Here is a 22428-nt window from a genome sequence, read left to right as displayed (position 1 = left end):
TAATCTCTACAGTATAATTGGTTTCCTTTGTATTTTATTTTCTGTATTTGATTCTATGATTCTGAGAAGGGGTCCATAGGCTTTACCTAATTGACTGCCTAAGAAGTCCTTGACCAAAAAAAGTCAAGAACCCCTGTTCTAGAAGTAGTGAGCTCCTTGTCAGTGGAAATCTTTATGCCAAGGTTGGGTGATTGCCTATTGCTTAGGGATAAGTGGGGCAGAAATTCTATTTCAGGTTAAACTAGCCTGCTTTTGAGGGTCCTTCCGCTTAGTCAAATTCTGTGACTGGCCCGGAACTTGTCTCTTCTGTAGAACTCTGGCGCTGCTTTTGGAAGAGCTTTATGACTTTTGGGGTCACTTTGAACTTGACTTGTTAAGTAATAAGATAGTTATTGGACAAATGTCAGGTTTCTTAGACTTGGTGAATTTTCTGTGGTGACTTCTCTAGTGATCTCAGTATTCTGCTGGCAGCTTTACTTTCAAGATTTTTGTTTGCATTGAAAATGTGGGTGCTGTTTGGGCAGAAAACTTGGGGGGCTTAGGGTCTAGATTCAAATCCCAGCTCTGCCTGGGGAATAGCTGGATTATCTAGGGTCAATTTGGGCCTCAGTTTGTCTTTCTCTAAGAGAAAGGAGTTGGGCTCAGTAATCTCCCAAGTCCCTTCGTGCTCTAAATCTGAGGTCCTGTGACTTTCCAGTGTAAGTAAAGAGCATTGGGTTGGGAGTCATGAGACCTGGTTCTTTCAAGTGCAGGCTCCCCCAAGGATTCTGGGCCTCTCATCATTTTGGTTTTTTGTTTAGAAAGAGCTGAGAAAATGCACTCCCTCCCCCCAGCTTGTCCCCTCTGGCCTTCCCAGCCTTCTTACACTGGACTTCCCTCCACGGTATGGTCAGTCCACCAGGGGCTTGTATTCATCGAACCCCACGCTCCAGACCTCTTCTTTGGCTGGCCTGATGCCCAGAGTGCCCTCCTCCCGCCTCCCTCCTGCCTCCCACTGTCTTCCAGTCTCAGCTGGAATGCCACTTTCCCCAGGAGGCAAAGCTTTCAGACTCTGCACTTGGGGAAGCCATTGCCTTTCCTCTGAGATGGTTTTCTGTTTGCACTGCCCATTTCTCCTGTCTAGTTATCTTCCATGTCAGACTAAGCTCCTTGAGAACGAGAACTCTGCTTTTTGTGTTTCCTGGTCTCTCTCGTGAGGGCCATCTCCAGCTGTCCTGATCTCCGTCTTGCCACTGGACCCAAATGGCTTTGGAGGAGAATGTGAGACTGCACACAAAGTCCTCCCCCACTTCAGTCCAATCCATTTGCTTGTTTTGGCATCCCTTCCCTGAGGTCATGGGCCATGAGAATGAAGGACAGATAGCAAAATCTCTTGTACTTAATACAATTCCTGGTACAGCAAGGGCTTACTTAGTGCAAGGTACAGACTGGGGGTGTGGAGTGTGATGTAAGTGTATTGCTTAGTTTGGCTGAACCACTTTTCTCTTTTAAAAATGATTTTTGTTGCGCTGGAAGGCTTGCTGGACAGTGGAGTGGAAAAGAAAGTAAGGCAAAAAAATGAACGACAGCAATAAAGACACTTTTTTTTTTTTTAAAGCAAATAAGAGAGTTGAACTAGGTAATAATCTCCATTGCCCTTATGTGTTTAATAATCTTGGATTCTTTCGATCTTTGATTTATTGACTGAGAATTGTAAAGGATTCTAGGGTTCATCTTAGCCAATCTTTAATTTGTAGATGAACAATCCAATTCTGCCCTCTACAAATTGTTACCTATCTCAGAAAACTCAGGCTTGATTACATTGCTATTCTGAAATGCAGAAGGTTTTAATAACTTAGTTGAATTTCAGAAGGAAGTCTGTGGGAGTTATATTTCAGGGACTACCTGAACTGCAGAAGTTGAAGGGAGTGCCTCTGTCGACACCATCTCTGATAGTCTCTTTGCAGTTAAAAGAATGGGTTCTTGTTACCAGCTAGGTTCTCCAGAGACTCACTTAGAACCTCTCATTGTATTCTGAAGGAATTGTAAACTAAATGAAGGCATTTGTTTGAGTGTGCCCTTTATTTTCTTTCCCCCAGTTGAAACTGTCTACAGAATTTAACTCATTACTCCGTATGTGGTCCAAGTGATATGCTAGAGAGAATCTTTATCCTATCTTAATGGTAAAGACATTCAGAATATCCTACTATCTTTAGGAAACTTGCACACCTGAGCTTTGAGTTCTAAAAATCCTTTAAAAAAAAAATGAATGGCCAGTCAGCTCATGAGCGATTTGGTGAGTCTTTTGGGGGGCAACGTGCTACAGGGGAAAGGGAACCTGGTTTGCAGTCAAAGAATCTAGGTTTGTAGCCTACTTCTGACACTAATATAAATTGCTGACACACGACGGGCACTGTTATATCAATGCTAGCCATCGTTGTTAATTTTTTTAAAAATAGTGTATTTTTCCTAATACAGGCAAAGATAGTTTTCAACATTCATCTTTGCAAATTTGTGTTCCAAATTTTTCTCCCTCTTTCCCTCCCTCCTCTTCTCTCCAAGACAGCAAGCAATCCAATATAGGTTAAACATGTGCAATTCTTCTAAACATTCCCATATTTGTTGTGCTGTACAAGAAAAATCAGATCAAAAGGGGAAAAATATAAGAGAGGGGAAAAAAAAACAAGCAAACAACAACAAAAAGATGAAAATACTTAGCTTTGATCCACATTCAGTCTCCATAGTTTTCTCTCTGGATGTAAATGATATTTTCCATCACAAGTCTGTCATTATTATCATTATCATCATCATATTATTATTATTATTTGATTTTTACAGCTATAGAGAAGGCATTTATTAACTAGGTACCTTGTATGTCAGATCCTGTGCTACACTGAAGGTTGGCTGTTATTGGGGAATTAAATTTAAGGGACATTTTGTAATTAATAAAATACTGTCCCAAAGGTAGTAAGATTGTTCAGGTAGCCTCTTAAAGGCACTCAGATGTGCCTTTCTTGTTCCTTCCTCTCCCTTTTGGATTGAGGAACTCAAACCCTGATTCCATTCATACCTGTTCCCCAGCCTTTTGCTTTCTCTTGCCCCAAGAAGCTCAGACCAGCTCTTTAGCCTCCTCCCTGTGGCCTCCCAGTGATCTCTCCTTATCCCTTTTCTAGAAGTTTTTTTGTGTCATCTTCCCCTCCTCTTCTTTGCTTATATTTGTGACATCAGTGCTTAGCACAGTGATTTGTGCACAGTAAGACATTTTAAAATGCTCTCCCGTTGATGTGATGTCAATTCTGCCAAGGGCAGTGATAAGTATCAAAGAAGTTTTGAAGATTCTCAGCACGGAAGAACCTAAAGGCAGCTCACCCAGTTTGATGGTCTTTTAGAGCACATTTTAGGTTTACTTCCTTTTGGACCTATTCCATCCCACCTTGCTCTGCCAATTTTAAATGGCAGGTAAATGGTCTAAAGTCTTCAGAGTCTTCTAAGAAGTCAGAGCAGAGCTTTTGTAAGTCTGTTTTGCAGGTTAGATCTGTATAGAATGCTAAGAGAAGGATCAGTGCTGCTTCTGGAACTATTAAAAATCTTTGGGAAGATTGGCAAAGATGGTCAAGTGGGGAGGGGGGAGGGCTTCCCATAGATGTTATTCCAACCCCAGAGAGGGATCAGAGCTTTAGCCCACTGTAAGGCTCTCCAGCTGAGCCCGCTTGTATAGGCTAGAGGTAGGCCTGCAACTCTGATGCTCTGACCTTAGAATAGGATCTCTGATTCAGTCAAGGGTGCAGAATATGGAGTCTTCCTGAGGCTCTGTTCCTCAGAGGAAGATCACTGATTTAGGTCACAGGGAAGTGAGTAATGCAGAAATTGTGGGAGAACTTTTATTTGGAGGGAGTGAGATAAGTAATTAAAAGTTTTAAATGGAAAAAAAGAATACCCACAGGTCATTGCAACAATAAACAGAGCATCGGAAAGTTCAGAAAGGGACACAGACATGCAGGGAAATGTTGGAACTGCCATGTTAAAATTAAAAGATTTTTAAAAATACGCTATATGTAGTAGAAATTTATAGTTTCACATAAAATGTTTTTAATTGGTTTTCTATTCTTTGTCTAGGAAAAGATTTGTGTTTCTTGATGCTTGTCAAGTTCATAATGGTAAAACAGGGTGTGTGTGTGTGAAATCAAAGACTCCATTCTGAGCAGTTATCATTACAATGAAACTTACCTTCTGCCTCTTGGCAGAAGAGGTGATGAGTTTGAAGTGCTGATCAAAACTTATTTTCAGTCATGGCCAATGTGCGGACATTTTTGCTTGAAGACAGACATCCATTCCTCCCCTCTTCATCATCCTGCTTGCCACCACAGCTGTTCAAAGCATTCTTGTCTCTGATCCAACCTTCCATGGTACCTCCTCTCTTACCCCTTTGAGCTGAGGGCCTCTCCATATAGTTCACTTAAACAACTGTGGCTATTCCAGTCTCATCTTTCCACTTCTCTATCTCACCTTATTCAAAATCTTTCCTTCCTGTTTTCTTCTCTACCCCTGTCTCATGAAGAAAAAGGGTCCCTTCTTTCCAAAATAATCCCATCTCTATATATTCTCCATCCTACCCATTCCCAACTTCTGTAGCCCTTTACTATTATCATCCCTATTGAGCAGCTAGGTGGTACAGTAGATAGAGTGCCAGTCCTGGAGTCAGGAAAACTCCTGAGTTCAAATCTGCCCTCAGACATTTACTGGTTGTGTGACCCTGGGCAGGTCATTTCATCCTGGTTGCCTCGGTTTCCTCATCTGAAAATGAGCTGCTTCAGTGGCAAAGTACTCCAGTATCTTTTTCAAGAAAACCCCAAAGGGGATCTCAAACAGTACCGCAAATGACTGAACAATACCTACAGAAGAGAAAGTTCACAGTTTCATAGCCAATTCTCTTTTCTATTCTGTGTGTATTGAAATGCCTATGTTAGTTAAGTTCATAATAAAGTACTCTATAAGTGATAGCTTTTCTGGTTGGGGAGAATCTATGAGCTATTTCCATCCAAAGGATTTCCTTTCCTAGAATGCCTCCTTTTCCTCTAAGCAGTGACTCTGTGTCTAGTGAATGCAAGGAAAAAGTAGATAACTGCCAAGATCTGCCTAACTGTATTGTCTTTATCACAAAAGTTGGACTGGAAAAAGCTAGAACAACTGTTGGTATTCTTGGCCCCGGCGTCACCTCTCTTGTTGGGAATTAGCTTTTTCCAAATTAGATTCTTTCTCCTTACTACCTAAAAAGGGAAAAGGATGTGCTAATACATACTTCCCTATTTTCATGATGTCCCCAAGATGAATCTTTCATTGATTTCTTTCATGGGTCACCCAGCTGACAGACGTTGTTTCTTGTGTGAATCCGCAGGAAATGTTACATCAAATCTCAAAGAGAAACTCCTCCATTGACCAATGGAGGCGTGGTTGTAGGGAACAAAACAGCCCTGTCACTTCCCAAAGTCACTGATGCCTTAACTGCCCCCACCTTCCTCTTAGCATTGCTGTATAAAGGACGTGTATATAAATATTTCTTCAGAGGCAGAAAGCCAAAGTAGAGTAAGAAAACACTGATGTATTGCTGAATGGTGTTTTTTGGGTAAGAATTGTAAAGAGTTTGCTGGTGCCTGAAAAGGACCTACTTTGTCCTCAAAGGTTTCCTACCAGTCTAATCTCCAGGCCCCTCCTGAGTCTCAAGAATGTAAGCTCTGACCTGATAACTTTGCTAGTTTTTCTCCCCTAATTTTGGGAGAGTTTAAGGCCATGGATGAATTCCATTGGATTTTGCTATTCCTTCTTCCTGTACCATGGTATACCCAAGCTCTAGAAGTTCTAATTCCCTCCTTTTGTTCCTTGGTTAATAGAAGGAAGATGAACCTGAAGTCTGAACGCAGAGGGATTCATGTGGACCAGTCGGAACTCCTGTGCAAGAAAGGATGTGGTTATTATGGCAACTTGGCTTGGCAGGGCTTCTGCTCCAAGTGCTGGAGAGAAGAGTATCACAAAGCCCGACAGCGGCAGATTCAGGAGGACTGGGAGCTGGCTGAACGGTGAGGGATGACTTCCTACTGCTCAAGGGGGTGGGATGTGGTTCTTTCCCTGGGAATTAATCGTTTTCCCACTCCTGTACATTGGATTGTCAGGTGTTTGGCATAACGTCTGGGAAAAAGGACATTTCCTAGCTCCCTTTTTTGTTCCTTGTTAGACTCAGTTTAAGCTTCGTTGATGACAGTGGAGCAATTAGTACATATTAGAAATTAGAGACTGCCTGAGCTGATGGGACTCTCCTGATCATGAATTCCAAATCCCTCATTTTACAGATGATCAAAAGGAAGCCCAAGAAGTGAAGGGATTTGAAGTAGCAGAGGGAGAATTTGAACTCAGTTCCTCTGATTTTTAATTCAGTGCTTTTTCTGCTACCGTCTGTTGTGTTCCCTGATTGTTTCCTATCCTATGTGTGAGTCCCCAAAATAGCTAGACTGTAATCCCTTTAAGGGTAAAGACTTCTGCTCATCATATCCTAATAATATATAATCAATAAATATTATTGTTTAATCAGTAAATATGATTGGGTTGTTTTGAGGTATAGAACCTTAAATCCAGAAATAGAGCCTTACTCTAAAAATGATGTAGATTTGTATATTCAAGGTGATTTGTATTCCCCAGTTAAGGGATTGTAATAAAATTTAAAAGATGGGAACAAGTAGTAAACTGGGCAGATTGATAGATAAATGGATGGATGGATAGATAGAAAGAACATGAAGAAATGGATAGATAGGAAGATAGATAGATGGAAGGAAGGAAGGAAGGATAGAGCATATGTGATGGTCCCTCAGTTAAGTGCTGGGGATGCAAATAAAAGCAAGCAAGCCAGTACCTGCCCTTAAAGAGCTGACAGTCTAGGGGGAAGACAACATTTAAAGGGGAGCTGGAAGGTCTGGAGAGGGCAAAATGCTGTGGCTAGAGATGTCAGGAAATGCTTTGGAAATCTGCAGCTGAGCGAGAGAAGGCTAGAGTTGGCTACCTGGGAGGTGGAGAAGGTTCCCAGGGCAGAGCAATTTTCTGATGGGGAGAAAGTGGAGGTAATAGCCGGATGTGTCTGGGAAACACTCATGGTTTGTGATCATGAATTCATGAGAAATGTCCCTTGGGACAATCTCTTCCTTGACTCTGCATCCTAAGTGTCTGTAGGCCATTGCCACAGGAGCCTAAATGGTCCTGCAGGCTCTTTATTGGCTTCTAGGAGTGAAGCAGATGTCAAGCATTTAATGCGTGTCCTGGGATAGAGGCATAAACTGCTAATATTTTGTATTCTAATTAAAGAAATAATCTAATTCACTAAATGTTTCCCAAGCCCCTGCTTCCTGGAAGCACTTTGCTAGATGTTGGGGATATTTACTGTTCACGGAACATTCCCCTTGAGCAAGGCGACAGTGGATTAGTTGGGAAGGAGGGGATTTGTGAAGTACGAGAGCTGTCTTTTTCAGATTTTTTGGTAGGTTTAGCATCTGGTTCTAAATCTCTGGCTTCTCCCCAGATCATTGAGTTCAGAGGAAATCCTCTTAGACACAAGGGAAGCCCCTTTCCCTGGAACATTTTTGTTCCCAACTTATCCACGTCTCTCACGTTGCAGGCTCCAGAGGGAGGAAGAAGAAGCCTTTGCCAGCAGTCAGAGCAGCCAAGGGGCCCAGTCTCTCACCTTTTCCAAATTTGAGGGAAAGAAAACCAATGAGAAGAGTCGCAAGGTGACAACGGTGAAAAAATTCTTCAGCGCCTCCTCCCGAGGTGGCCCCAAAAAGGGTAACTAACTGTCCCCTCCTTTGTCTGCAGGGATGGAGGGCTGGGCGCTGGGGGCAGATAGAGGCAGTTTGGGGTCAGCACTGGCTCCATTTGGGGGCAGTGCTGAGCTAGTCAGCAAAAAATTGCTGTGGGGGGTGAAGGGGTATGGGAGGGGGGCCTTTATTTAAAAGTTTGTGTCTCACAGATGATAACAGTTGAGGAATGGAATTGGGTAATTTGAAGGTAATCATTGCATATGGTGCTCAAGCCTTCCATGATTGATTTTTTCTGGTCTTATTATGGCCTTCCTTTTCAGCATCCGGGACTCATGAGAGGGCTCTGTCCCTGGGTTCCCTTTCTCAGGACCAAGTCAGCAGATTTGTGGCACCTTCATTGCCTCAGCTTTGTTTAGAGGCATCCGATCCTGTTAGAGGAGGTTCTAAGATTGGGACCTGGGGGTGGGAAATCTCTTAGCTGACTTCTGGAATGGAATCCAGGGCACTGCTGGAAAGACCCCCTTGTTAGGGCTCAGCACCTTAGGAGTTCATGGGGGTGAGGGGGAGTGGTTAGCAGGATGTTCCTGAAATTGTGCAGCAGCCTGGCTTGTTACTATCAGCAGCTGTCCACCTGCAACCCACTCTGAAGTAAGAATTTCAAACTTAGGTCCTTGGTAAAGTCGAGAATCCAGCCATAATGTGCTCTGATGCACGGGAGTGAATGAAGCAAGCTCTTCAGGCCTCACTGGTCCTGGGTTTCAGGAGGAAAATTTATTTTCCACCAAAACATGGCCTATTGACAAAGCTCGTATTCTCTGTCTTCTCTATGACTCGAGTGCCCGGCACTCGCCTGGTTCCATGACGTTTATTCAAGGTGGCGTGTTGGGTGATGTGTAGAAGGGGGTCTGTGTCAGAGTGAAGAATGTATTCAGAATGTGATTCACAAAAGATTGTGTTTCTGATAGACTGAATCACTGCAATGGGGACAGCTCCTGGAGCTCCAGTGGATGTCTAGTATATTAGAAAGCTGAGGGACTGGAGTCCAGTTATTCACTCATCCTTTCTCTGGAGGAAAACCTCTCTGTATTGAGAATTGGCGATGTCAGGTTAAATTGAGTAAGCCCGATAAGGCAATGATGGCCCTGGGGTTTGAGGATGGAGACAGGTTTTCAGGGATCTTGGACTTTCAGAGCAGGAGGCCTTTGGGATCATCTGGGAAAGTAGCAGATGGAGCCTCAGGGAAACTTGATACTTTGGTTGTGAGGAGCAAGCCCACTGGGATTTGAACCAGAGCTCTTGGGCCCATGGGGTCTCACCAAGGTGCTCCTAATGTGTGACTGATGTAGAATTCTCCCCATGTGGTCCCGGGCTTGGAGCCTAATTTTCTGCTGATGTGTATGATGACCATGGGTCCAGGTTCTCCTCTGGGATTTAAAAATGTTGCATGGGAAAGGACTATTAGAAAGCATGTGAAGTACGTTATGTAAAGAACATTTCTAATGCGGTACAGAGCTTGCTTGCTTTCTTTTTTTTTAAATAAAACTCCTCCTGGTGCTTTTGATCTGGAAGCTTTTGCATTTATTTATTCATTTATAAATGGGCCTCCTTTCCTATCTTTATAGAAAGCTAGACTGTGTGAAGAAGTCTTAGAAATCATATTTTCCAAAACAACCAATGTGTATTTTGACAGCAGGAGCGGTCCCTTTTAGCAGGTATTAGTTGGGGTGCTCAGCGCCCTGACCCAGTCTGGCTGCTGTGTAGTCGTTGAGTCTGGCCCAGCTCCAGGCACCTTGCTTCTCGTGTGTTCATTCCCCCATCACTTGCTTTTCTTGCTTTTGGTGTTTTTCTTGCTCCTGCATTTATTTCAGTGGCTCAAGAGAAAACTCTTAAGCAAGGACAGCTTGGGAGGGAGCGAAACGCTGATAACCTGTTCAGGGACTTGAAGGAGATTTTCACTCCCACCTGGGAGCTGACCTCACCTTCTGAAGGTAACTGTGCGCAGGACCACCTGGCGCTGCCCGCTTAGATCAGTGAACGCACGTAGTTGACTCTGCAGTCTGTAAACTGAGGTTGTGCCAGATCCGACTCCTGCCCCTGGGGGGAAGGCTTCCCAAGCCATGCCTGAATACATTCTTTAAGGATCTCAAGGGCAGCTATTACAGAGAAGAACCCCACATAGGCCCAGTAGGGCTTGTTAATTTAATTGGACATGTAAAAACTGTGCTCCAAAGCCCTTTACTCCTGGACTAAAATCTTCCATTCTTAGTTGTGTTTTTACACACACACGTGCACACACACATACACACATTCACATGCATATAACATATTTTATACACACATATATAGATAGATAGATAAACACTGCATGGCTTGAAGATATATGTACAGGTGGGCTTCTTTATTCTATGGCTCTCCCTCCTTGAAGTAGGTATTCATGGGAGCGTCAATTTTACATCTTAGAAATGACCAAAATATGCCTTTGGGTGTGAATTAATTCAAGACCATCATAAGGGAAAATAACTCCACATGCATCAGATGGGAGACCTAAAAGTCACATTAAAAATCCTGGAGGCAGAATCCTATATCTGGGCCTACTTGGTACCAGGAGCATGGGCAGGGCACAGCTAGGGCCACTTAGGCCTCCTGGATCCCAGATCCCTGCAGTGGCACAATCCTAGTTGCATACTCAAAAGCTTGTCTCCCTGCCCTGACATCCTCTTCTTGCATAGAGGGGTCTAGCTGGGAACCTGTGGGCTAGCAACAGGGTAGGGGCTAGACCAGGCCTGTCTTCCCCAGGTGGGCCTTTCCTTCTGTCCTTTTTGTGGCAGCTCCTTCCTAAACTAGCTTTCCTCAGCCCTTGGGTGGAACGGGGCAGGGGCTGGGGTTCTCTGGGACTTGCTTTGCTTAAGCAATCAGCTTCACTTCCATGTGTAGCATAGCACTGTGTTGTGTCTACACCGGTACCCCTGTCAATATTTAGGGATTGATATTGAATCTGAAAAGACTGTGGCATTCATCTGTTGGATTTTCTAATAGTGGGAATGAGATACTTAAAACTTCAGACTTGCTGCTGCAGTGTCTGTGGGCACTGCTCTCTGTAGGGCCTACGGATTACTTTGGGTGGACACCTGGAAGGCAATTTCCACTCGAGCCCAAGGCAGACGTGCAAAATGAGTATTTCTGGTTTTCTCTTTCTCTTCTTCTAATGACCTCTCGTTCTTCCTTTCCCCTACAAGGCCACAACTGAGCCAGCCCTCCCCAGTTCCCTCTGTGCCATATTTTGTTCTATGTCTTCCTTTCCCCATCTTCCAATCAAAATTCTCATTCCTTTAGGGGAAGATGATCTCAGGTGGTTGAAAGAAACAAAACTGACTAAACAGTTTTAGAATAATTCACACTAAGATGCCCATGACTGGCTTAATTACCCTATTTGCATTTAAAAAGTAAAATTTGTCAATTCAAAATGTCATCAAATTGGGGAAGTATTTGGAGAGAGGGAGGTCTTGCCTCCCTATGATAGGCTGGTATTTAGTAGGCAACTTAATATTTATTGAATTTTAATATCTTTGCCCTCTGGTGCCTGCCATCCTCTTATGTCATGATCACAGAAAGAATATGTGGGAGTGGCTTGACATCTTACTAAGTGGCCTCCTCTATAAGTTACTTAAATTTTTTGAGCCTCAGTTTCTTCATCTGTAAAATGAAAAAGTTGGACTTCATGATCTTTAAGATCTCTTGCTCTGAATTTGTGATCCTTAGATTCCTTCTGTAGTGTGTTGGATTGAGAGGAAGCTTAAGTTCTTAAGCTTATACGATTCTTTTAAATTTGGGGGGGAGGTTAGAAAAATCACTTTTCAAAAGAGCATGTCTCATTTACCTTTGAAATATCAAATTGTGAATTAAAGTTACACATAAATTTTGTTCTAAGTTAAACTGAAAGATAACCATAAAAGTACATTTTTCTTTTGCTGTATTTCCTGATAGTACTTGGGAAAACTCAGCCCTGACGCTTTAACATGAGAAAAATTAAAACTGACTTGAGCTAATGCTGTATCATCTTAATTGCCAGTTAATACCCCATCGAGGGAGAAGTAGATTTCTCAATTTGATAGCTCCAGTTATTAGTGTGTATCATCCACCAGCTAGCTGGCACATGATTCCTTCAATGAGTAAATTTATCACTCTAATTGGGATATTGAATTTTATTATCTTAAATCTTTATTGAAGTTTAGTGTTTCATGCATAAAATGCAAAGATGTTCATACGGAGTGCCAGAGTAGGTTGATTTATTTCTTCAGAAAAACGTTTCCTTCATGAATTTATTATATCTCTTCCTGGATAAGCAGAACTTCTAAGCTTGCTGGTGGGTGTCCCTAGTTACCAGTAAATGGTTCCTCTACATTTGGAGCAGGGTAGAAGCTGCAGAATTCTGTCAGGAAGACTCGAAAGGCCCAGAAAGATCTGGCAAGCTGAGATTTTGTGGAGGGAGATCCTTTTTCTTTGGAAGAGTTCTGACTTTTTTTTTTTTTTTAAACTCACGTCTGTCACCATAAAATCACGATCCTTTTTCTGCATGTAGAAGTAGGTTTGTTTTGTGGAATGGGGGAGGTAACGGAGAAGAGGTTTGATTTTTGGAATGGGCTGGAACATGTTTTCAGTCTCTCCCCAGCCTCCCAATCTCTCTTTATATTCCATCATGTTCATGTATACCAGTCATTCAGACTCATTCTTTCCTATTGAATGGGGCTGGCAGGCAGACTGAAAAATGGGTGAGCTCATTTGAGACCTCTCTGGTTTACATCCAGTTTTTCCCTTTCTTATCAAGTATTGGACCGGGGAGAGAGGTGGGTTTGGACAGTAGGGTATTGAGACAGGCCAGGATGGCCCAGTCATTTCTTAAATCGCCCACAATTCTCTTGTGTCCTTACGTGCATCTGCCCACTGTCAGTTTGCCCACTGTCTGTTTTGTGATCTCCAGATTTTTTTGAATAAAATCTGCTTTCCAAATCCTCTGTGGCTTTTCAGAATGAGGAAAGGCACCGGGAGGTGCTTCCCAGAGATCTTAGTGAACAGCATGAGAATGCTTCACCTACAAACACTGTCCGGCAGCAGCTTGTCCTAACCCAGATGCTTCCATTAAGAGTTGTGCTCGCTGGTTGTTTGTAGAAACTCAGCCTGGTTTAGGCAAGTTGTCAGATGTGTAAATATGAAAGAGTCTTAATTCCATTTTAACCTGGGTTATAAATAGCTCCAGTGGCCTTAAGTCACAAACTTTAAACTGTGACTGGCATGGATATTTCGCTTGATGAGCCTAACGATGTTTGCTCTTCCCAGCAGAGATTCCGGAGGCAAAAGCTGCAAGCCCTTCCCTTCACCGGCAGGCCAGCCTGGAGACGGACAGGGCGTCCAAGGAGTTCATAGAATTTCTTAAGACCTTCCACAAAATGGGCCAAGAAATCTATAAGCAGACCAAGAGCTTTTTGGAAGCCATGCATCACAAACGGGTAAGGGGTGGTACATGATCGGGCACATGGGCTGAGGGAGCCAGGAGGTGCCCATGGACACACAGTGAGCCATGGCAGAGTGAGAGCCGTAGCCCCACCCGTGTCAGCAGTTCATTTGGATCCCCCATTAGTGCAGGAAAACCAGCAACGAGGAAACCCAACAGGCTCCAGACAGGCCTTTGAGGCCTGTGCTCACCTGTGACAGGTGGCCAGGAGCAGCAAAGGGATGCTTTCTTTATAAATGTCTTTCCATTGTACTGACTGGGAAACCAGGCAGAGCAGGCAGGTCATGCTTGTGTCTAAATTTTGGAAATACTTGAGAGCTCATTTGGCCCGGAGGAGTAAGTGGTGCCCCAGGTTACCTGCTGACTTCCTTACAGAGCCAAAAGGCACTCCCAGTGCTGGGGTCGGAGCAAAGAGAGCAGGGAGACGTGCATGTGACCCCTCTGCTGTTCAACAAGTTTAGGATTCCCAGAAAGTCAGAAGGAGCTTCCAAAGCCGGACTCTTGAGTATTGCCTCAGAACTTTTCCCACACTGCCCCCAGGCCTGGGATTTGGTGCTCTTAGAGTCCCTCCTTGGAGTTCTAGGCTCAGCTCCAGGGCTGCCTCCTTTTCTCCCTCTGAAGGCTATTTCCATTCTTCCCCCACTGCCCATTTGTTTCTATTCAATTGGCATGGAGCCTATATTTATTTATCCAGGGAGCTTTCTGTGTCTGTCTCCCCAGTACCTGGCAGGTGTCTGGCACTAGGAAACCCTGAACAAATAACTACAGTTTTTCCATATAGCCCTTGGCATCTCTCACTCTACCCAGTAAACAGGCATTGCTCTAGTTCCCCTAAGTCATGTTTGATCAGACAGTGCTGCCTGTTTACCTCTGCGTGGCTCCCCTGCAGCTGATGGTTACTCCTGCTTCCTTTGTGTTTGCTGAGTTTAGGGGAGGTGCCTCTGGGAGAAAACTGGGGGAGAGGGGTAGGAAGGCCTTGGCGCTGGCCTGAGGTGAGCCATGCAGGATGCTTTGGGGTGAACCTTCCTTTGCTGTCCCTTGGTGTCTGAGGCCAGAAGGCTATTACAGGAAATGGTGTTCAGATGCAGACTGCCCAGTCAGCAAGCTCTGCTCCCCGCTCGCTTGGCCAAGGCCAGCGTCGAGGGGACCGCTGGGGCGGCTTCTTTGTGCTCTTACACTGGCTGGGGCGGCTTGTTTGAGGCCGTGCCTCTGACCTCGTCTCACTGTGTTTCATCTGAATTCTGTTGAAGGAGCTGAGTATTGAGGAGCAGTCGGAGTACGCCCAGGACTTTTACCAGAATGTGGCCGAGAGACTGCAGACCCGGGGGAAAGGTAACGGCCCCTTCTCTGTCCCGCCATGTAGCTAGTGCCCACAGGGACCAGCCTCCCGGGCTTCCTGCTCTCGGAGAAGCTGCTGCGGCCTTCTGGGCTCCAAGGGAGCCACATTTATCATCTGATCACAGCAAACAGGCGAAAGTGGGACCAATGGATGGCAAAGCGATCCGTCCAGCCGCAAGACTGAATTAGTGTGTACTTGGAACACGTGCTGGTCTCTCAAATGGGCACATGTGCTGGTGGACTTTCACCTGAGGAAGTGGGAGAAAGGGCTCAAGCTCGGTGCATGCATCTCTGTGCCAGCTGTGACATTTCTCTTAAGCAGGAGGGGGAGCTCCCCTCATTAAATTCTGGGCACCAAGCCCAGCTATTGATAGGCTTTTGAGTGTTGCCTCAGACTAGACTCTGTATCCCACATTCATCTCTTTCCAATCCCACAAATGAAAACTGGCCAAGTCAGGAGAAGAATCACTCTGAAAGTCAGGATTAAGAACTCGGGTCTTGGGGCAGCTAGCTGGTGCAATGGATAGAGCTGACAAGACCTGATTAAAAATCTGGTCTCAGACACTTCCTGGCTGTGTGACCCTGGGCAAGTTACTTAACCCCAATTGCTTCAGCAAGGGGAAAAAAAAACAGGTCATTTAAGGAAGGAAAATGCACACTCATATGTGTAGGAGAGTATGTGTGTGTGTGTGTGTTGGGGGGGAGGGGGGGTCACATGGATGGTTTTACTTCCAAGGTCTGTAACCACCAGATTTCTCCTTCGTATTTAACGTTATTTTCTGGCTTGGGGATATCATGGCATTTTTTGGCCACTGAGGGAATGCTAACACAAAGGCCCAGCTCACCTGGGGGTCTCTAATTGATGTGACCGTGTATTTCCCAGTGCCCCCAGAGAAGATGGAGAAGGCTATGGATCAGATTGAGAAGTACGTCATGACACGCCTGTACAAGTATGTGTTTTGTCCGGAAACTACTGACGATGAGAAGAAGGATCTGGCTGTTCAAAAACGGATCAGGTGGGCGTGCTATCTGGACTGGGGGAGGGAATCAGGGCTTAGAATGACCTTGAGTCAGGAGACACAGTGCCAGGCAGCAGGCTTCACTTCCCCTGCCCTGGCTCACTGTAAGGGAAGGCATTTGCAGTAGTCCAATCACAGCAGTGATAGAAGTCTAAAGGGGTGAGCAGGGGCTCCTCTGTTCATCCTCTGATCCTGGGAATCACCCAAGTCATACTGAGAGCAACTGAGTTTTTGTCATGTGCATCACACTCTCCGAGGAATGAGATGCCATTTGAGTGTCTAAACTCCAACTCTCAGAAATCTCCCACGGATGTCGGGCCTACTACTCTTCTCCTGTCCTCCCCCCAACAACTTAGAATAGAGTAAGGCCATCAAGTCCCACAGTCTGTGAAATGGTTTGTGAAGTCTTATGATTGTTGTATTTCAGCAATGCTGGCTTCCTTAGGATTTTACTTTACCCGTTTAAAACCTTTTTCCGAGAAGCAGTCCACAGACTTCACCTTCCTGACTGCCAAAGAGACCCATGGCTTAGAGCAGAAGAATCTCTAATGTAGTTCTACTTCTTCATTTTATAGAGGAGGAATCAAGGCCCCCAAAGTGTCAAGGATATGCCTGCCATGGGTGCACTGCTAGCAGGAGCCAGAATTGGCTTTAGGCCCTGTGTTTGCTGAGTGCTGGGCCTGTTGGCTTTGAGGTACCTGGGATAAGCCCAGTGTTATCACTTCCACCAGGATGGAGAACAGCACAACTCTAGCCTTATAGAAACTTTTGCAAATAACTCTCAGCCTTCTCTGGGATAATTTCATTTCATCTAATAAATATTCACATTTGTTATTGGTGGGCTTTTAGTATTCTAAATACCCCGATGGGAATACCTGTTGGTCAGATACCAAATAATCATTGAATATCTACACTTTGTAGGGCTCAGGGTTTGATTCCTGGATTGCCCGACGAGATGGTTTAGCATCTTACTTTTCCCTAGCTGAAGAAACTGCCAAGCTCAGTTGCCCACATAGATACTTAAGAAATTTCTTTACTGGCATGGCAAATGGCCATTAATTTCTTTCTTTTTATAGAGCCTTACACTGGGTTACTCCACAGATGCTTTGTGTCCCTGTTAATGAAGAAATCCCAGAAGTCTCTGATATGGTCGTAAAAGCCATTACAGGTCAGTGAGAGATACAAGGTTTAATTTGTTGGGGATGGAGAGTCTTTTTCAGGCTCCTGTTATAGAGTGATTCACTGGCCCAGGATGGGAGTGTGGTGAGACCAACCTCCTGTAAGGGACTCCGACCATTGGAGTCTCAGTCTTCAGTGCCTGTGGTGCCCACTTCTTTCTTGGTGCCATGGCCAGGGCATGCAGACTGCTCAGCTGCCCCATCTACTGTGGCCTGGCATTCCCATATGTTGTATGCTGGGAAAACACATGGTGCAGTGAGGTCATCTTCACAAGTGCCAATGATTGTCCTTGCCCTCATCAGGAGGATGTAAATGTGGCATCCTTTTTCCAACAGTGGTTACAGGTTGTGATAAACCATCCTGTTTTTCTCAGTCCTTATGGTGGAGCAAAGCAAAAATTGCCTTCTCTGTGCAATCAATGAGTCTGTGTAGGGATTGAGCCCAGGATCCTGACTTCTGCACTGGTACCACACTCTTAACCACCGAGTTCACCAATCTGGAGCAATCTCCCAAGAGTCATCAAGGCCTTGGCTTTTTCTTTTATTTGTCATACATGGAAATATTTGCATTTGTTGAACTTAAGTTCATAGTGAGAAAAAAGGGGAAAAAAACCCTTTAAAGTCATATTTTAAGTGTTTGCAGATCTACTCGACTGGGCTCTTCATCAGTTTAGATCTGAATAGGTTGATTATTGAAATAGGATTTTTATTTTATGGTTGGATTTTGTAATCAAATGTAGACTACTTCATGTGGTGGCTGTGAGTAAGGAAAGTATAAATTAAACAGCTGTTCAATATAAAGTGGGCTGGTACAGCTGGAGAAAGTGTATCCCAATGATCTGACTCTCATCCGTGTAGAGAATGGTGCTTCTCCTTTGTAAGGAGGACATGCCCTTTGGATTCTGAGTGTCAGATGCATTAGAAGAGCTCCTTAGTTGAAGAAATACCCTTCACAACAATGAACTTTAACCAGCAATTCTTTTGTAGAAATGATTTTCTCCTGACTTGTCCAGGTTTTCATTTACTGGATTTTGTTTAAAGTGGGGTGAGCTTGGGACAAGATGTAAATCATTCAGGAATCTCTTGATTGGAGGCAACCTTTTGTCTGTTTTGTAGACATTATTGAGATGGATTCCAAGCGTGTCCCCCGAGACAAGCTGGCCTGCATCACCAAATGCAGCAAACACATCTTCAACGCTATTAAGATCACCAAGAACGAGCCAGCCTCAGCTGATGACTTCTTACCCACCCTCATCTACATTGTCCTGAAGGGTAACCCCCCACGACTGCAGTCCAACATCCAGTATATTACCCGTTTCTGTAATCCAAGCCGACTGATGACTGGGGAAGATGGCTACTACTTTACCAATTTGGTAGGTGTTTGGCTCAGCTTTCCCTTGGTATCTTAGACTCAGTTGGGCGTTCAGTTTTGGTGAGAGATCCACCAGAGGAAGCCCCATGAGCTGGGAGTAAAACCTCGACTTTTCTTATGGGGAGATGATAACACAGACTTCTCTTGACCAATAGATTACCACTGATTCCATAACAGAGATTTTCCCTGATTCTATCTATACCTCCTTATCCACTATTGAGCCAGAGCACATGTGGTTAATAATGCTTGATCCCCATGAGAGTGGGAAGGATGAAGAGTATGGCCAGTCTCACCTGCTCCTTCCTCATTCAGTCCATTTCGTAAGAGCCATTAAATTTGCTGTGTTTCTTCAGTTGAGGGGGCCATGTTCCAAACTGAAGTTGAACCTCAATTTAAGGAAAATTGGAGTTAATTTTTTTCATGTCTTTTCTCAAGGTGATAGTTTTAGCAGAGATTTTGTTTAAAGAAAAAATATCCCAGTTGAGAATTGGGAAGAGGCGAGCCTGTTTTCCACCACTGAGCTTCTCACTTCTCACTCATTGCATTATTACTGATCCTGAGAACAGTTAAATTTGTTCCTTTCTTTGTATTTTAGCTATATTATTGTACTATATATTAACATGTGTTGTGTTATTTCATACATATGTGCATATATATTACTAGCACACATAAGTGATTGAAAACCAGGTGAGGAAGGAAGGAAGGAAGGGCTGGAGGCCACATGTCCTCAGGGCATGGTACCAAAATGCCAGTCTTGGTGGGGCCACTGCTCAGCTGGCCTTGGTAAAGCACTGATTCCTCTTCCCTTCTTGGCACTTAGCTCTTGGGACTTTAGTCCCCAGAAGGGAGAATGGGTTGGAGTGGAATCTGATCATCCCTTTTCTTATCCTTTTACATTTGCCTGTTTCTTTAAAATGGGAATGAAATGTATATTTCATTGCTCTCAACTATGCATGAGACTGTGGTGGTTCAGAGGTCTAGTTCTCACCCCCTTGGTTAAAGTCTTGGGGAAATGTGGAAGGAATAGAAATTCAGGAAGTTATGCAGGGACTTTGGAGGTTAAGGATGAAGCTGGGAGTCTGCTAAAAGCAGAAGAAGGGATGAGCTGAATAGGATTTAGAGCCCACAGATATTTATTGACCCTTGTAAAGGACCCTGTACCAAACTGTGGGGGCACAAAGATTGCTTTTCTGTTAAGCTTGCACATTTTAGATGGAGAGAAGTCCTGTCATTTTGAAGTCATTAAACAGCCATGCAGAGCAATTCATAATTGATGGATAGAAAAGTAAAAATTCTAAGGGTGAAAAGAATAGTGTTTGGGGGCCTGGGGGCAGGAAAGAGAGCCTGAAAGAAGGGAAGGAGAATGCAGTTCTGTGGCTGTGGGTGGTAGAATGAGGAGCCCAAGTTGGCCTGGGACCAGAAGGGCAAGGGATTTCTGAAGGGTGGGGTCAGCCCCTCAAGCTCTCCCTGGTCCAAGCCCATTAGCTGCCTCCTCCCCAGCCCATTATGTGACATGGGCTAAGTCTTGGGCAAAGCCGGCCAAGAAGAGTTGTTCGTTGGGCTTTCTGCCATCGTTAAGGGTCTAGGGAGGCACTTTTCAGAGAAGCAGCCCTTCTATCTCCCTTCAGGATGGAGCTCTTCCCTCTCTTCCTCAGACCCCATGTCGGAGGGGGCTTCTGATGTGCCTCTCGGGCTCACGGTCACTCTCTCTCTTTTGGCAGTGTTGCGCGGTGGCTTTCATCGAGAAGCTGGACGCTCAGTCTTTGAATTTAAGTCAGGAGGACTTTGATCGCTACATGTCTGGCCAGACTTCTCCAAAGAAGCAGGAGTCTGAGCGCTGGGCTCCCAATGCATGCCTAGGGGTCAAACAGATGTATAAGAACTTAGATCTTCTCTCTCAACTGAATGAGCGACAAGAAAGGCTCATGAGCCAGGCCAAGAAGCTGGAAAAAGACCTCATCGACTGGACTGATGGGATTGCGAAGGAGGTTCAGGACATCGTGGAGAAGTATCCCCTGGAAATCAAGCCCCCAAGCCAACCCCTAGCAGCCATTGACTCGGAGAATGTCGAAAACGACAAGCTCCCTCCTCCCCTGCAGCCTCAGGTCTATGCAGGATGATGTCCATTTACCTGGGGAGTGTTGGCTGGGACCCCGACCAAGTTAGGCCGCAGTACTCACTTCCTGCCGATTGGAAGCCAGCATAGGAGAAAGGACATGCTTAGGAGGGTTAAAGGAGTACAATTTTCAAGGTACAGTTGTGGGGGGTGGGGCTAATGTGTAATAAATATTATTTATTTTAGTTATCAAAGTAGGTTCTTATGAGGCTTTTGTGTATTTTTTTTAACTGAACCTGCCTTTTTTACACAAAGCCGTTGTCATTTTTAAGAAACACTAGCATCATTAACAAATTCTTAATGCTTCCTCCCAGGCATGCACTCTGATTTGGTTTTGGTTAAATCATCACTTTAATCGTAAGGCGGCTAGTTTGAGGTCATGTACGTTCAAGAGTCAAGCGGGAACTCCATGGTACTACTGTCCCCACCTCTGAGATTATTTTGTAATTAAAAAGTTGGAAAATATATTGATGAGTAAATATGTAGAATTGTAAATATGTAAAGAAAATTGGAATTTCTGCTGTGCATGGCAACGTGTGAGCTGACGTTCTTAGTGCAACACGACGTATGGCCGTCCGCCTTTCTGACCTCCACTGTTTGTTTGTTGTTCGGCCCTTTTAAACGAGCCTGGCGGAATTTAGATGTTCAGGTGTCCAAGACCGGTCCCTTTTTGTAGCGCGGTGCGGGTGCTGACTCTGTGATTCAGTCAGCGGGAGGTTCATATTCAAACCAGGACCTCATCCAGGGTATCGATTGTCTTTCCCTCACGTCATGTCACTGTTTATTATGATGTCCATCAAATACTTGGAACCACGCTGTTGCCCTGATCACTGAGATGGTCCATCTTTGTGTGAGTCTCCTTCGCGCAGGACGGCTGATACGTGAAGGCCGCTGGCCTAGGGCTCAGGCAGAGGGGATTAAAGAACGGCGGTCAGTGGTGGCCCCAGGCGGAAGTGGCCATGACCTCTCTGCCGAGGACCCGCCCTTTGTCACAGGTGCCTAGCCGTGCCTGTCATTTGGGCCTCGGCCTTGTCATAGATGGACCAAGACGGCTGTCCCGTATCCCCTGCTTCTGAACAAGAAAGCAGAGACCTCGCCCTCTCGTCAGCTGTCACCAACCACTGAACGGTACATTCCGGGCCCGGTGCCTCTCAGCCCGGCGGTTTGCCGTTGGGTGAAACTGCTGAGGCCGCCACTGGAGGGAGGCCTGTGTTCCAGGGGAACATTTTCTCTCCTCTCTCATTCCTTCTTCTGGCTGAGTCTCAGCAGGGTATCCACCATGCTTTCCCAAGGCAGCTTCTGGAGCAATGACGTGTTCGACCGTCATTGGGAGCGGCTTCCTTGTTCTCTCCCTGTTCCTAGCGCAGCTCCCAAGCTTGCAGTGATTTCAGGTCCCAGTTGTGATGTCTGTACGTACACACACACACACACACACACACACTTTATTTACTTGGATAAGCTGCCACCTGGTGCCCAGCTTCTCCCAACCAGGACTGGTCCCCAGAAATGCTCCCATAGATGAAGCTGGTAACTCAGTGGCTGAGCAGCTTCTGCCGCTGCTCTTACGTAATCTGTAACCCGGACAACTCTTTGGAAAGGGGCTGCTTTTCCTTCGGGTTATTTCCTTGCATTCTCTAGGTGCTAATCCAGGTACATGCACAGTCTCACTTTCCCCCAAATGTACAAAACTTACTGCTGTACACTGCTTTTGTGGAATAAAAATATGGACGCCACCCTCTCACCAAGGCTGAATTCTTTGAGTGTCTTGCCGGTTAGTAAAGTGGGTTGTGACATGGATACAGTTCACGCACATCTGTCCCTGGTCAGATAGAGGCGCCGGCTCTCTGCTCAGGCCGACGTTGTCTTGTACCCACCCCTGTACTTGGATAGCGGCGGATGCTGTGGTGATGAGCACCACAGTTTTGTCCTTCCCAACCCAGCTTCCAAAATAATCTTCCCAGGGCACAAGTCTGCCCACTCCATTCCTCTGCTCAAGGACCAACTGGGGCCTCCTATTTCTGTTAGCTTTTAAAGGCCTCCAGGATCTGATCCTTCTCAGACTTATTTCCTGTTCATTCCCTTCCCTCACCCTACATCCCACCAGGGCTGCTTGTTCAA

General features: G+C 45.1%; 1 protein-coding gene across 5 annotated transcripts in view; it reads left to right on the top strand.

Moving 5' to 3' along the window:
* RABGEF1 (RAB guanine nucleotide exchange factor 1) overlaps positions 1-22051 on the top strand; it is a 35377-nt gene extending 13326 nt beyond the window's left edge. Inside the window, exons 2-10 of one of the 5 annotated variants that reach the window (XM_031967880.1) lie at positions 5868-6053; positions 7637-7803; positions 9647-9766; positions 13116-13282; positions 14538-14619; positions 15509-15641; positions 16721-16812; positions 17939-18195; positions 19916-22051. In XM_031967880.1, coding sequence (XP_031823740.1) covers positions 5868-6053; positions 7637-7803; positions 9647-9766; positions 13116-13282; positions 14538-14619; positions 15509-15641; positions 16721-16812; positions 17939-18195; positions 19916-20314 — 1603 coding nt within the window. In that variant the 3' untranslated portion in view covers positions 20315-22051. The other 4 variants (XM_012549827.3, XM_023503670.2, XM_031967879.1 and 1 more) reach the window with 4 other exon arrangements.
* The last annotated feature ends 377 nt before the right edge of the window (positions 22052-22428 follow it).

The sequence above is a fragment of the Sarcophilus harrisii genome, chromosome 4 (genome assembly GCF_902635505.1).
Source record: "Sarcophilus harrisii chromosome 4, mSarHar1.11, whole genome shotgun sequence".
Classification (NCBI taxonomy): Eukaryota; Metazoa; Chordata; class Mammalia; order Dasyuromorphia; family Dasyuridae; genus Sarcophilus; species Sarcophilus harrisii.
Note: the sequence above shows the minus strand (reverse complement) of the source record. Positions and strands in the feature narration are given on the sequence as shown.